This window comes from Seriola aureovittata, chromosome 11, assembly GCF_021018895.1.
Source record: "Seriola aureovittata isolate HTS-2021-v1 ecotype China chromosome 11, ASM2101889v1, whole genome shotgun sequence".
Taxonomy (NCBI): Eukaryota; Metazoa; Chordata; class Actinopteri; order Carangiformes; family Carangidae; genus Seriola; species Seriola aureovittata.
The window spans coordinates 4981081-4997963 of NC_079374.1; the positions used below are offsets into that span (position 1 = coordinate 4981081).

The 16883-nt window shown below is 41.9% G+C and overlaps 1 protein-coding gene across 1 annotated transcript in view; it reads right to left on the reverse strand.

The window, feature by feature from the left end:
- Positions 1-1178: 1178 nt before the first annotated feature.
- klf7b (Kruppel like factor 7b) overlaps positions 1179-16883 on the reverse strand; it is a 67203-nt gene continuing 51498 nt past the window's right edge. Inside the window, exon 4 of the mRNA XM_056388930.1 lies at positions 1179-10015. Coding sequence (XP_056244905.1) covers positions 9964-10015 — 52 coding nt within the window. The 3' untranslated portion in view covers positions 1179-9963. The remainder of the gene's footprint in view (positions 10016-16883) is intronic.

The following is a 16883-nucleotide window of genomic DNA, read 5'->3' on the forward strand; positions in this document are numbered from 1 at the left end:
AGGCGCATTCTGCAGAAACCACTTTTAGTGCTTCTGAAGTCAACGCTTCTGAAGAGCTGTGTGCAGTCACCGAGGCTAAGCTAGCTGCTGGATGGTCAGTAAATCCCTCCAGGCTGCGCGGCCGCCTGCTTGTTAAACTGAAATGTCATGTTTTCTATTTCTACATGTGTTAAATACAAAAGATGCGACGTGTGCGTGTGGAGGATTTGGATGGTGTCAAGGCACCTTTGATGGAGCTGACAGCTGAGTGTAGAAAATAAAGTAACGTAAAGTACGGTGGCCCTGAGAGCTCAACACACTGAGCTAGACTAATCCTTCGGCTGTGTTGTGAGTATTTGCAGCGCGTGTGTTGTCTGATTGATGAGGATGTTTTCTGAAGTTGTTGTCTTTTTGCATTTGTTTTCTTAAGTGGCAGTGTGTTGAGCTCTGAGGGCCACCGTAGTAAAGTAACGCAGTGGCTTTTCAATGAGTAATATGTATAACTGATTACGCTTGTCAAGGCACTTTCCCACCACTGCACTTTACAGGTAGCACCAAATGAAAACAAATGGGTTTGTTTTAGCTGCATTAGGCTACAAGCTGTGTATCCAAATGTGCAGTCAAGAAGGATCCTGCATCAAGCACAGGTGTGTGTGTGTGTGTGTGTGATTTGCCCAGGTGAAGCACAGGAGACGACCAAACACTTACACACAGGGGGTAACCTGATGTTTTAAATCAAAAAACAGTGAATTTGCAGTTTTTAAGTGAGTTGTAGTTTCTTGCGAGGAGTGAGTGGTGGCGATTGTTGCTTGACAAGAGCTTCGGCCATCATTGTCTTATAATACGTCCTCTGAGCAGCGCTTCGTCTTCAGGTCGGGCTGGACGCAACAGGAGCCGCTTTTGGAAAGTGACGTAACGAGCTGGGGCTAGCTGGTTAGCGTGCTAACTTCAGTAGAAGAAAAGATGTGATAGAGAAAAGAATTAACAATGTTGTTGCTTTCCACCACTGGAGACAGCTCTTGGTGAGCACAGGAGTGAAATTTGATGCTGAACTCACAGTGTTTCTTCTAGACTGGTTAGCAGCTGTAAATGCTAATGTTAGCTATGTAGCAATAGTGAAACTAGACTAGCTCTGTTAAGGAGTAAGAAAAGTTTTTTTCAAATACTTTTGAGAGAACAAAATACAAGAGAGCCACGACCAGATTCTACCATTTATTACACATATTACATTCTTAAATAAAAATGCTCCACTTAACAGTTCTTGCATAGATATCTTACAATACCAATTTAGAAAAGAATTATGAAACAGACCAGTAACAAAAATAAATTTTCTTCTTCCTTAATAAAGAACATTACCATACTAACATCATATAATACAAATAATATTTTAAACACTTTGTACAGCAAAAAATTGTAAGAGAACTCAAAAAAATCAAATCAAATCAAAAATACTCAACAGATGTGACGGTGACAGAGGAGAGGAAGGCGGGTGAAAGTGACGGTTTATGGACTGATGTGAAAGGTGTCAGGGTTACAGAGCACCTGTAGGACAGGTGAGAGGGATGTTGTGATGGTGAAAACACATCTGCCATCTTCTTCTCTTTTCTACATGTCCATTCATCCCAGAAAACATACAGTTGCGATTCCTTAACAGGTGTGGTTGGAGTTGACTATAGACACACACTAGATATAATGGTGCTAAAATACCAGCTTTCACTGAATGATGGCACTGGATTGGTCACTTTACCTAAACATGTAGCACGAGGATTGGCACCGAAATCCTTTCTGTGTCTCCACCAGATTTCTGTTTGAGTTAGTGTGGATGCCGATGCTTATTATTTTAAAGGTAAATGTCTTTTTCTATTCAATCTGGGTCTTATTTTGGTTATCATTCCTGTTGATGATGACAACATGTTACTCATTAGATGAACTGCAGAGATTCATTCATCATCCATTTGGGCAAGCAAGATCAACATCAATCCCAAACCTCAACGTTAAAACTATCTAACACTAAATTTAATATCTAAATTTAACCAAAATTAACTAAAACTTTTATTTGGCGCTTGAACCAAAAGAAAAATTTGAAGTTGTTTTATGTCTTTGACATTGTGTCCTAGATCTCTGGTGAGCAGCAACATGTTTTCTTATCCAATAAAAAGAATGGACAGAAGTTCGAAAATAAGACCCACATTATAAAAGAAAAATACATCAATATGACTTTATGGTGTAAAAGAACTCATTACCTATTTGGAGGCAATTGTTTACGCCCGAAGTGAGTCTCAATGAAATGAAAATGAATCTTCCTACATCTGTAGGTGTAGGTGAGATTACTTTTCTCGTTTCATCCCAGAAGAAAGAAAATTAGAACTTTTAGCTCTGGGCAGATGGTTAATTTGGAAAACATGTCTAAATAGTTTCCAGACTTGTTGACAAATGAAAATTTTTGAAAAGCTGAAACAAAAATAACCTAGTTTCCAAGGAAGAAGAGCTCTAATTTAGCACAGCTCATTTTGATGCCCTGGAAGTGAGACATTTTAATCACCTAATCAAGTAATGCCAAACTGCATTAGTATTTTATTAGGAGTATGATACTGCACTGTGTACCATAGACAAACCGAATTTTTTGGTACCAATCCTCTTTTCACATAAAGAGAGATGAAACAGTGGGCCAAGCTCCAGAAGGTAGTTCTTTAACTTAAAGACCTTAAGAAGAACGAATCAGGCCTCAGAGACTAACTGAGCAGATAAACTGGCAGAGATGGAAAAGCACCGGCGAGGATGAGTCGACTTAAGTTGAACAAACTGTACTGACCGAGGACATTTAGCTGGCAAGGTGGAAAAGTTATTGCAGTCTCACCGAAGAACTGCTTGGAGCTCCCAAGCTGCATAGTAGCTCTTGAGAATACTTCCCAGTACAGCTGGATATCTGAAGACTATCGGCATGTTTGGGCCCCAGAGGGCTCTGACGGTTGTGGTTTTGGTGGAGGGGGGAATGGTATGCGGGTGAGGTGGAACATACAGACACGAGGAGAGGGGTAAAGGTCTGTGAATCTCTTATATACTGACACATCAAGCATGGACAAACACAGTAGTTACAGACAGACACTCCGGGATGCGACTGATACCAAGAAAGTTCAACCAAGTCACAGCATGACTGAGTGTGAAGTACAACATATTCCCCCAGAATAAGAGTGATGAAAAAAGGCATTTCACTGGAAGGTTAAGTAGATATGTCAGTCTGATCTATCGCTAGTGGACCTACAGTAAATGGTTCTTGTGGCAAAAGTGCATCCTGGACGTGTAACAAATGTTAAGTGGATATTTGACAGAGTGCTCCAACAGACTATGCTAGCAGTGCGCGCACATGGAGAGTGCAATAGCTAAGTATGATCATGTAGTGCAATGTTTGCGAGAACTAAAGCAGATCTATAGAAATGCTGAAATGTCTGAGACAGTGCTGTCGCCACATACGGTTAAATTCACACAGAGCGGTCTGCATGTAAGATCTCACGCTATTTACAAAAGCTGCCAGAAGTAACAATCCTTCTCCAGGGTGATATGGTGGAAAACTGTGGAAACTGAAGCCCGGACAGTCGAATGTCCAAACAACTACAAAGAGGACGTCTGAAGGCTGTTTTCACACTGGCTTTGTTGGTTTCAATCCAAAGCTCTGCTGGTCTATTGCGACATTCTGTTTCGCAAATCATGGTCAGTTGCAAACTGCAGATACATGTGCAAGTTCTACAAATTTAATGCATGGGTTGCTGGGTTGCTCAATTATCTCATGTTGCAAATCGCAGCTTGTCTGTTGCAGATTTGGTGACACATGCCTCCTCTGTCTGTCGCACGATCGTGCAACTCTTTCCTCACCGAAGAGCGACTGAACAGGAACACAGGAACTGTACCAGATGGACTCAAGTACGGTTTCTTCCTTTGCACCTGCGTTCGGAAAACCTTTTAAGTGAATTGTTGCCGCATTTGGACGAACCTGCCAGTGTGAAAGCACCTTTAGTAATTCCCAAAGGGTAGACTTTCCTCTTGCTTAGACTCTGACCATGTGATGTATGGGAATGGTAAACTTGTTTGAAGTTGGTGATGTAACTCCAAGACTCCAGTCCACCTTTCACTCTGAAATATGAGACTTGATAGTGTTATTTGCAGTGTGCTAAGAAGCTAACTTAAACTAAAGCTACTTCACTCCTGCTTAAGCTGCTAGCGCCATTATACTGGGCACCCTATAAAACCATGAGAACATTATTTTACATTGTGAACAATGCGTTCGGCTCCAGCTGATGACTGACAAGAGACTGAGAATGATACGAAGCATGAAGATTCGGAGCATAATTAAGATTTAATGGGACGAGAGTCTAAGAATAACAATCCCTCTCCTTCCACCTTCCATCCATCACTAATTTTCTGCGTCTCTGCCTCTCGGCTCGTTCCTCTACATCTACTACATTCACAGCAGTTAACTTGCAAATATGTAAATCTTTGGGCAAATTGTGTAAAGTGTGCATTCAGCATTCCTGCAGCTGACAGTGCATGGACAACTGCTGTGGACAGAGAGGGAGAGATGGGGTGAGGATGGAGGGATGGAGGGAAACAAGAATGGCACTTAAACTGGGAAGGAAGAGGGAGGGTTGGGGGACACAGAGTGGATTAAATATCTTTGCAGATAAATGGTAATTTATTTTATCTGTAATACATGAGATAAAATGCAAGGGCTGATTTAAGGATTAGGATTCTTGTGTGGGTAAATGATTTTTTAAATCCTTTTTTTCATCAAAGTTTAATCTCTTTGACAAATATCTCACTGTCTCCTGGCATTTCTCTGTGCTAACGGGATCTTCTGTTTCTCCTACATCAAATCTGTCCACCGGGTATGGACCGTTGGAATCGGTCCGGCTCAAGGTCCCTGTTGTTTTTTTTTTTTGTTTTGTTTTTTTTTCCAGACCACTCAGTTTCCCTGTGACCCAGAGCTATCTCATTAGCTGAACTGCAGCTAGAGAACAGGGCCCAGGAGTGCTAATGCTAATCAGAGCCGTGGGACGGCAGCTAGCCGGCCTGGAGGAGCCTGAGAGACGACAAGAGACACGGAGCAACACTGTGACAGAAAACCTGCTTCGACAGGCTGAGCATGAAGTGAACGAGATGTGAACTTGTACCAGAGGTGACTTTAAGATCTGTCACATGTCAAGTGGGATTTGCAATCTTCAACACCCTGGTATGTTTACATTGTTTGGGTCAGAATTGTTCCGTGTGAGATCCTCAAAACAACACGAAAACGTGCTGAAGGTGTCGCATTCCTTAAGGCTCATCATATTCACTGTTTATCGATTTTCACCTCAAGGAGCAAATCAATTTGAGCAATTATCCAACTTGAATTATAAGTCAGCATCCATGCAGAAATTGGTCAATTAGATCCTCTTGGGGTATTAGCAGCTTCGAGAATGCGTCCGGTAACACGAAGTGACAGGACAAACGAGTACAAAAGGCAAATGAGCTGCTGATTTTGCGGCTTCTTTGTGACTTCCCATATGTAGGAAGTGTTTAAACTACAGTGTTTGTGCTGCAAATGGTATTTTTAAGATCTGATTTACATCTGGATATTTGTATTATTATTATTTCACCAATTTTTTTTAGTAATCGGAACAAACACTGACAAATCCTGAGATTTTGGGGGAAGGAGACAACAAAACTGAAAATAATGAGCCTTAAGAAAACGTGGGGTTTCAATTAATCTGGCAGGGAGGAGTCCGATTTCAGCGTGCTTCGATATTAAGTGCAAGTTTGCATCTCTTTGACTCGAGTCATCGAGCTCCATGACTTGTATGAATGTATGAACGAATGAAGGGTCAGAACAAACACCTAATAAACACACTGTAGGCCATTACTTTCATTAAAACCAAATGCATCAACCAACATTTCTCCCACATGGTTGCACACATGTTCAGCAGTTAAAAATCTGTTATTAACCACTTTGCTGAAACACTGCCTCCCTCACAGTATGCCTAATTAATGGGACGCATACACACACACACATACGCACACACACACAAATACACATTCATGCCATCAAAAGCCTCACAAAAGTGCTACGATCCCCATCCCTCTAATGATTGTACGTCCTGTATAGGAGGGCTCCTTCTACATCCCTTTGCATGTCTCAACATTTTGGCGTGACTTTGCATCATCCAAGCTGAAGAAAACAACCATCAATACAGCTTTTGTAACAGAAACCAGTAACAATGAAATGAAAATCAGAAGTGAAACACTGGATTCATCTCAAACGTGGGTTGCTTTGCGTCATATTTAGCAGAAAGAGAGAGTTAGTAGAGAAAGCTGCCGCTGGATACAGAGGCCTCATATGGAGGCGGTCTCCTGCTGATCTCTCCTGACCGGGGAGACTCTGCCCATGGCTAAAGGGCAGTTCCACGCTGGAGGTTTTTGGTATCGATTGTTCGAAGCTGCACCATAAACCCCCCCTAAAGGGGAATGTTTTCACTGTTTCACCTAATGAAGGCTGGCAAGGCCGACTGGCACCATGACTGGGCACGATGGGGATGGGAAATCTCCTGCCAGCTTCAGGAACCTTGCACCCTCACCCAGCCGCACCAGTCAGCAGCAGCGAGCATTAGACTGTTTGCATGTGCTACGGGGCATATAGGTGGTGGTGGGCGGATGGACCAGCGGTGTCAGTGTTCGTGTTGATGTTGGCGGTATCAGTGATTGAAAGGCGAGTTCTTTTGTTTTTTTCTGCAACCATTGAGCAAAGGAAGCAGGTGGTGTTGGATGTGTGCACGTACCAGTTTCCAGCTCTCATGTATTTTTTTTTGTTTTTGTTTTTTTTACATTTGACATTTTAATGTTGGTGATTACATTCAGGTCACAGAAATAAGCCATTATTTTCATCAAACATTAAGTAAAACATCCCTTCATGTGTTGTTGCAGTTAAATACACTGGTGTGAGCTTGCTAGCTAGCTACATTATTAGCTAGGAAGCTTGCTAGCAAACCAGCCACAGGCCTTTGGTATTAAAATGTATATTTAAATGATTTATTCCGCTTAAGTTAAATTCTGCACAACAGTTCTGCAGATTGACTTTACTAACATGATTCTCATTGTGACAATTTTGTTCAAATGAATTGAGTTGCTGCTGGTGTAACTGGACAAAAAGACTCCATCCGTCACTGCTTTGCTTTGTGCAACAGATGAATTTGGATGTGCATCTGAAGTCTGACTATTTGTTATATCTAAGCCATAGTCAAAGTCTGTCCTTGTGAAACTGGCCCCAGATTTCTCGGGTGAAAAAAAGGGCACCTTTAAAATCTGTGTGTGTGTGTGTGTGTGTGTGTATGACTGGACAAAAAACAGATTAAACCCTGCATTGTTTAAACATGTTTGCTAGATACAAGTCTTCTTCTTCTTCGCCTCATTTGGCACATTGCTATGCTTTTTTTTGTGCTACAGCTGCCAACTGTTGAATCAGCAGAGTAGCATGAAATGTGCGTTGATAATCCTGGTTTTTATCTCTGTTTGGGTCAAGAGAGACGGGGGGGATTCATCTCGAGGACATTCAAATTCACTGTACACAAGGCAGCATGGAAGGGGGCTTTGAGGATTATGAAGGTTTTTTTAACATGCTGTAAATTTTGCTAAAAGACCTGCTGCAATTATCTCACTCCTATTTATCTTTGCTGAAAACAGTGGCTCATACACTCTATTGTAACCAACAATGTAACCAGAGTCTCTGAAGTAAAAGAAAAACGCTGATTAAATGAGAGGCAGAAACTGTAGCGAGGGATGTGTGGGTGATTGTTGGAACTGAGAACAAGCTGATTTCTCACTTCAAAGGATTTGAAATCGTTTGTTACCTCCAGCTGAGAGCTAAGATACTCTTCTACTAAACAACAGTTGCTAAATTCCTACTGTGAAAAAAGATTTGGGAGCAGAACATATAATTCCAGGAAGAGTGTGTGTGTGTGTGTGTGTATGTGTGTGTGTGTGTGTGTTCATGAGCTGGTGTGTGTGTGTGTGTGCATTTGCAATAAAGCCTGCCATGCAGTGTTTTGTTTTCCAACTCTGTTCATTAGTTTAATAATTATTTTCCTAAATCTTATTAGTCTTATCTTGAGAAGAGCCATGAGCAAAGAAACTGCAGTGTAAGTGTGTGTGTGTGTGTGTGCATGTGTGTGTGCATGTGTGTGTGCATGTGTGTGTATATGTGTGCGTGTGTTGACGGAGTATGTGTGTTTGTCGTGTATGCAATGTGTAGAGCGAGACAGCATTGTTTTTGTATTGTATTTTTTTCAAGTCTTTTTATGATTTTTTTTCTTTGTGTTTCTTTTTTTCCATATTTTTCGCTGTAGAAAAAAAAGCACAGATAACATTGAAAAAAAGTCAGTGCAGTCAATGGATACGAAACAGGCAAAATTTGACCGGGCCGGTGCGACCGTGTCTGTTCGGTTGGTTGGCGTCTTTAGTCCCACGTGAAAAAGCAAAACGCAGCTCTTCTTGCCCTGCAGTGCTGCCAGGGAGCTGAGATCTCAGAGTCTGTGAAAGCGCTCCAGGATGACTTTCAGAATCAACAAAAGAAAAAAAGAAATAAAAAAATAACAAACAGGTTTCCAGTTTTCAGCGAATCCTCCGCCTGACTCTGGTAGTGTGCGAGTCCACGGAGGGTCATGCCAGGGTTTTTGTTTTTCAGCTGGAGTGAATCGCAGGGCAGAAAAGAGCTGCACAAAAAACTGAAGACGTCTCTGGTCTCTTCTTTTATTTTAGTCCAAAAAAAAAAAAATACAAATCCGTTTTCTGAGAGTTGGTATGATTCTGTTTTTTTTTTTTTTGTTGTTCATCCTCTGGTTGCTTACAGACCGCAGGAGCAGAGTCAGTGCACATGGGGATTAAAAGACCAACAACGCTCTCCTTCTCATCCCACACATTCTGTTGAAGTCATCTTAGATTTTCAGTTTTTTTTTTTTCTCTAACACAATTCAGTGAGTTTTAAGACATTTTCTCCAAGAGAGAAAAGAACAAAGTATCATTCTTTGTAATAACAAGAAGAAGAATTATTGTCCTCTAAGTAGAAAAAAAGGGAAGAAAGTGTCGCTGCGCATTTCTGTCAGATGGCCTGCGGAGGCGGCAGGCGTCTCGATGAAGGTGAGAGATACAAACACCCACTGAAGGAGAGCCTGAGAGTTGCAGCAGCACCCGCTGACCGAGGTCCCATGGGTGCACCAAAACACCCAGCATCCGAGCCCTGGGTTCGATTGTCAGCCATGCTAGAAGTCAATCTGTACAGTCTCTCTCCTGCAGATTTGGCATTGTTGTTTTCTTCACATAGATTACTGAAGCTGACTGCGGCAGATGATGGTTTCTTATGTTCCGTGTATGAAAAACATTTAAAAAAACAAAGAAAAAAAGTTGAGTATTTGATTTCAGAAGCCGGCAAAGCACAAACAACTGACTATACGGATATTTAAAGTTTCCCCACTGAACTATCTCCTCACCCAAAGTGACTTTATGGTTTAAACACACTGAATACAGAGAAAGAAAAAAGGTGGCGTAATGTTTCATCAAGCGAGTTAAGTATAATGTTGGTTTGGCAGTGTCCAAGCCCCAAAAGCCACGTGAGAGCAGCCAGGGTCACCGGGATGATGCATTCAAAGACGGGTGCGTGGACTGTTTACTATTGCGAGTATGTGAGTGTGTAATTTTAAAGAAAAACAACATTCTAGCTACTCCTTGTTTTCCTCCAGTCCCCGTCTTAAGATGGGAGGGCCGTCAGTCTGTGCGATCTTCATGGCCCTCTCAGATGGATGCGCTGCCCTGCAGGCGTCATGGCTGCCGACTGGTTTTTGAACGGGGTGAACGAGGTGGGCGGTTGGTAGCTCGACTGCCCATCCCTCTTTCCTCCTATCTCTCCTCCTCCTCCTCTTCCTCCTCTTGCTTCTTCCCCTCTCCCACTCCTTTTCTTTTTGCCCCTCAGATGTGCCTCTTCATGTGCAGGGCCAGGTGGTCCGACCGAGAGAAACACCTGCAGAGAAAAACACACAAACCATGTTCATCTAAGATCTAAAAGATCCATGAAATATGTATGAAAAATACAGTAAGTGAGAAACACAAAATATAAAGATGAAACTGTATTAATATGTAAAAAAAACTCCAGCAGAAAAGGAAAAGAACAAATCAAAAAAACAACTTACATAAATGAATTCAACTGACAATATAAAGAAGATCAGGTTGGCAAGTGTTGCTGATCAGTGCCACACTCCCAGGCCCCCTTAAATCCCAACTGGCTCCATGTATTTCTTGGGAACTCTCCATAATCCCATGCCCCTTGAACTCCCCACTGGCAATGTGTATTTGCTGGAAATGCTCCACACTTCCAACCCTCTACAGTAAACATTGTCTCCATGTATTTGCTCGGAATACTTGTCAGTCCCGACCCCCATGAACTATCCACCGCATGCTCTGGTTTAGTTTGGTATTCTGTTTGATGCACAGCTAAGTGACCGGTGAAGCTAAGTAGCTAGCGTTAGATAGATACCAATCAACCACAGTGTCTCACAAATATTGGACAGTACCATCCTCTCTCTGCCATGTCTTTCTAACCTTTTGGTTTAAACAGCAATGAAACACAAAGGATAAGGTTTGAATATTAGACATGCTAACTCCAGCTCGACCAGTGTGACTCGACCTCACCTGAGTCAGGACATATCCTAATCCTAATATGACCTCTGAGGTCCTCCAGGTATCTAACAAGTGCTATTACTTCATATTGATTTATCCAGAATTGATAGATACTTCCTTACCACTGCCATAGCTGCTTCTGTAGAGTCATATTAAACTGAATGAATGTAGCATAGCGGAAAAGCTAACGGTAAATGTATTATTTCAACATGAGATTTTCAACCACTTCATTTCAAAACTACAGTGAACTTCAGTCATGATCTCACTTCGTCACCAGTGAAACCCAGACATAAAGACGAACATGGGTCGATTCAGGCTCAGTGATTTCCTGCATACAACTAAAACACCACCATAAATCACAGCCAGACCTCCACAGCTCTGCAGTCACTCCTCCAGCTCAGACTGGAGAAGCTAATTAGATATGTATTGTGAACATGGACACTGACGCAGACAGGCTGGCAGCGCTTTCTGATGCCGGGCCATTTAACTGAGCGGTGACTGCACCTGCTCTGAGGAGAGACATAAAACCAGGTGATGTAAAATATAAGATTCACAGTGTTATGTCATGTCTTCACAATGGAGTGTTTTAATTTTATGACACCATTGTGAAGACACTAAAGCTGAACATGCACAATAAAATGAATCACGGGTGATATGACTAAAGGAGAGGCAAAACAAAATGTGGGAGAGAATAATATGAGAAATTAAAAATTCAATTTGCCAGAGGCTTTATTCATTATTAATTAGCCAAGGCTATTCTTTGTGTGTGTGTGTGAGACTGTGTATGTGTGTGTGTGTGTGTGTGTGTGTGTGTGTGTGTGTGTGTGTGTGCATTTAGACAGGCTGCTGTTCTATCCAGATACAAGCAGACAGAGCTGAGCACTCTAAAGTATAATAGAAAGTTTGTCATGCTGCAGCAGAATCTGCTTCAGTCTCTTAATGTCTTTAGATGCTGCAGGAAACTGGATTCAAAACACAGCAAAGAAATCATTTGAAAATGTTCACAAATTCAACTCAGAAGCAGCTGAACTGCTTCTAAATATGTCAAACTGAAGTCCTGTGCATTGAGCTGTTATGTTCTGATGTATTCTTCGACTGCTATTGATAATTGATGCTAATGACAAATCAGTTGTTGTTTAACTCCCCCACCTCCACCTCCTCATGATGATGGTTTGAAGTAAAATTGAAAAACAATCAAATGAGCCTCAGTTATTGATTGGAGGACCTTATTCTTAATGCGGTGCTTGAAGATTAGCTTTGAAAAGAAATAAAAAAGTAGCGACTGGATTCTGAAAAAAAGGACTGTTCCATGAAACCAACAGCATCTGATCCAAAAATATGGCAACACAATTTACTGTCAGGACTAAAGAAAGATGTCGACTATATTCAGTTAAAGTGTAAACCTGCTGCTTCCCGCTGGGTGTTATTCAGTCCTACTTCTTCACTTCATCACCTCTCCTCCTCCTGGTCGAGATGTGAATGTGAATGTGTCTCTGTTTTGGCCTTCTGTCCACATCACCCCAGCAATCTCCATCCACAAAAAACAGGTCTTTTCAAATTCACTCATGTATAATGATCACCCTTCACAAGCATAGCCAGGCGCTAAACAAATCCAAGCTTTCTGCAGCCTCTGACTCTCTGTGATCGTTCATTTTGAGAGTCAGTGTAGCCGATCGCACAACACCGCTGCTGTCGACGTGCGACTTTCTCATTAAAATTTCTGAAACAAAGATGATGGATGTCTAAAAACGTCAACTTTGCCACCAGAAAAAAAAAAAAAAGACTAAAAGATTCAGCTATCTTTCCTGCTGTTTTGGTGTTTCAGTGTGGACATTGATGCTTGAGAATCTCAGTTAAAAACATAAAGTGTGGACAGAACCCCTGTTAATGTGTTAATTCATTCAGGTTTTCATGCTGTCAACAGGGTGTGAGTGTACAGTTGAACTTTGCTCTCTGTTGTCTGTAGTCTAGTGTTTCCCCTCAGCCTATTTAGCTGGCCATGTGGTACCTACTGTGCACCTTCACCAATCTGTGTGTGTGTGTGTGTGTGTGTGTGTGGTGTGTGTGTGTGGCTGGACAGATGGCCATGCCAGTTACTGTGTCACTGTAGGGAGGCGGAGCAGCCAGACCAGCTGGTATCGCCCCTACCACGCTGCCCCACCACCCCATCCCACCCCCACACACACACATACACACACACACACACACTCCTCCTTCCCATCCACCTCTTCTCCTCCTCTAAACTCTCCCTTCTCAACCTGACTTCTTTTTTTTTGTCCTCCTCCTCATCAGTCCTCCTCCCTCCAGCTCCATGGAAACATCAGGGGGTCCCCGCTTGATTAGGCAGGATTAATGACAGACTGACGTGTCTGTGTGTGTGTGTGTGTGTGTGTGTGTGTGTGTGTGTGTGTGTGTGTCTGTCTGTCTGTGTGTGTGTGTGTGTGTGTGTGTGTGTGTGTGTGTGTTTCCCCCAGGAGAAATAGTGTCAGATTGAACAGTCTATCTAATGTTAACCTCTCCATGGTTGCCACTTTTTGCCATTCTCATGTTAATATCTGTTGAGCTCCACCCACCGCAGCTGTGTGTGTGTGTGTGTGTGTGTGTGTGTGTGTGTGTGTGTTACTGTAATAATTGAGGTGTATCCTTGCTATGTTAAGCACATTTCCTTGGCAGAGTGATAGAGGGAAGATGTTATGAAACAGATTTTCTAAATAAACAAAGAATCTACTTCTTCTGTGGTGGCATCAGAATGTGTGTTCTGTGTAACGTCTGCCGAGCTAACATATAAATCATCCAAAGTAACTGAAGGATGGCTCATGTTGCCTCATCCCAAAACAGGTTGTACAGTACACTGACATCAGCCAGTTAAGTAAGGCAACTGGTTCTACTGATTACTACAGCTCCCATCAGCCTCAGCGGCCATTGCTGTAGAGGAAACACCAGACAGAGGCCAAATCAGAGCTGTGGTAATTTCAGAATCCATGCTAAGTTGCTGCAGTTAGGAACAAAATGTAGTGTTATTATATTATTTATCTTCAGCTTCAGGTGATGTTAGAGGCTCACGCTACAGGGTTGACGCTCTGTGACTGGATGTTTCCTAAAAGAGTGCGTTCACTGGACGTGCTCACGTTTTTGGTGAATGGTGAACTGCACATATCCGTCTGCAACTGATGAATGTGAACCGAATGCACCCAAAAAAAAAAGCTACTATCCCATCTGCCGAAAAACATCATAAGAACTGTTTTTACGGCAGCGCCCGGCCTGCAAATTAAAATCATAGCACATCTTTCAGCTGGCGACTGTAATAAACTTGGCGGTGGAGCCTGTAATTTGGTTCATTCGGGCTAAATAAATTTTCCTCTTCAGCAATGCACATATTTTCACTGCACCTCTTTTTTTCACTTTCTGCACAATAAAAAAAAAATGTCTGTAGAGCTGAATTACATTTGTTACCTGATCTGTTTTGATGACACATTGTTTTTTCTTGGCTTTTCAATGTAATCTGTGTCTGACTATATAACAGTATACAGTAATATGGTAATGATGGGGGGGGGGGGGGGGGTAAGTAATTTAAAAGAAATGGAAGAAACGTGAAGTAGTTCATTTCTGGGACAATGAACAATGTTCAAAATTGTGAACTATGAATGTGAGCTGGTCCATTTTCATCTGTGTGAACTGAGCTTGTGAGGTGTTAACTTGTACGACACTGCTCCTGGGGGATGTAGTTTACGTCTCTCTGTGCATTTTTATGTACAGTTCCTTTGACTTCTAAATCAAAGAAGACACTTTCATCCTTTGCAGTGATGATTCAATCGGGACATTTTCATGCCCATCCAAGCCATGAAGAGCTCCAACTGTCAGCATACTGACACATCTATACAGAAAATGAGCAGGGCTGTTACCTCAGAAACCCTGGACACCCAAAATAACTTCTCCCACTTTCTATGCAGACTTTGAAGTAGACAGAGCCTCAATTGTGACACAGCTTGAGCCTGTGTTGTGTATCCAAGTGTGTCGTTACGTCTGGACGTTTAAATGTTAATGAGAGTCAATATGACTTTGCATCTAAATGTTTTTCTGTTCTGTGTGCATGCGTGTGTTGTTTCTTTACATGCTGTATTTGTGTGTGTGTGTGTGTGTGTGTGTGTGTGTGTGTGTGTGTGTGTGTGTGCGTGCCAGAAAGGAGCTAATACAGTCCCAGCTCTCAGCCAGGATTAGAAGCTTCCAGCAGGTTTCTGGAGGGTTTAATGTCTAAAACCCAAACTAGAGGGAACCCACAACAGCCAATTACACTGTCTCCAGGGCAAAAGTGTTTGTGTGTGTGTGTGTGTGTGTGTGTGTGTGTGTGTGTGTGTGTGTGTGGCATTTGGAAAGGTAGTGCAGGCACACACACACACACACACACACACACATAGTGTATGTTAAAGTGGAGCTGGCATCTGGTGCCACTCAATTAGCTGCGACCAGTCTGCCAATAGCCCAGAATCCATTTAACTGGCAGCAGAGGGGCATGAGTAAGCACACACACACACACACACACACACACACACACACACACACTCCACCTTGAGGACCAAACACCAAGCAGAGGCGATGTGACTCTCAGACTCACAAAGACATCCCTGGCTTTTGTCCACGGGATTTAGTTTGATTTCAGTTGAAATACACTCCCCATCATCAAGGTGAAACTGCGTCAGATGTGAGTCAGCGAAAAGAAAATGCTTTGACGCAGGTTTGATGAGTAAAATCTCCACCACTGACCAGATAAAGTGACTTAAAAACGAGTAATTATCCAGTCTATTTCTGCATTCCTGTGGCTGCCACACAACGTGAATCCATTAGGAACTCACTTAATTTAAAGATAACAACTTTCTTTATCGTTAAACTGACTACCTACACTCAAAGCCACAGTCTTGAACCTTTATCATCCTGACAGATAAGAACCCACCTGAGCTCCTCCTGTAAACAGCTGCTAAGGGAGGAAAATATATTTAAGAAAATCCTCACGTTCCCTCTAAACTTCAACACGACCCATTTTCAGAATTACGTCTTTAAACTGTTTATTTAAAGGGATTTGATTTGGTTCTGCATAAGAAAAGAGATGTGAAATGTGTTGTTATTATGCTGTCTGCAAATGCCACATGAGATGCATGTAGAGCGAGGCTGAATGAAAAATGTTGTTTTATTTATCATTTGTCAGAGCCTCCGAGTGACTCCCTGCTGTTTTGGATGCATTACCAAGCAACTAACAGAGATTATGCAAAGAAAACTAATTTACAAGCTTGTCTGTTTCTTACCAGATATCAGCTTGATCATTTTTGACTTTCTGTGGGTTCACAGGGGGTAGCTCTGTGATGTATTAAGCCTAATCTGTAAGCAGGAGGAAAGTGTTAGCTTAGCTTTGTCAAAGTAATGTTATTTTTCTTGTGTTTTAAACACCTATTGTAATAACAGAATATGGGACACTGTGGTTTACTCATTGGATGTATTTACTGACCAGCAGCAGCCAAGTCCAATGGCAGTACAGAGAAAATTCAGACGTCTTGAATTTTGTTCATAGAAGTTTCCGGCTTGCACACTTTTTCCTTCACACTGAACAGATCTCTGGTGATTCCTGACTGGCTTGCGAGCAAACAAAAAGCATTTTACTCTTTTACTCTTTTTAACAACAACATTTAACTATCCCATGTCTCACAATGTTTATTAAGCTAAATGGTACAGTAAGTCTCTCGTCACATTCTGGATGAGACAGAAAATATCCTAATTTCTCATGTTAGCTTGGGTTAGTTGGACTATTTATTTAGTGGTTGCAAATGTCAAAGCCTTGGGTAATATCGACTAATGCTGAACCAAGTTGATAGAAAAAATACATCTACTACAATTCTCTGTTGTGGACTCCTGGGCTTTGGGAAGTTGTGACCATCTTTCACTATAAATAAACAAATTAAAAGGCCTTCTTTTTTTTTTTTTACGGCATACACTGACTTGTCATAGTCGAAAAAGTACAGGTGTTACTAATAACATTAACGATGACTTCGTTAGTCAGCCAGCGTGCACAACACCAGGTGCCAATAGATGGATTCAGCTGTCCTTAATTTTATTATTTACACCTGTGCTTCTGCAGACAAAGATATGTGATGCACTGGCCGACCTGAAAGGGAAAGATGGTAACACGAAGGTAACACAGTTCTACTTGTTGGGAAACGCAGGTT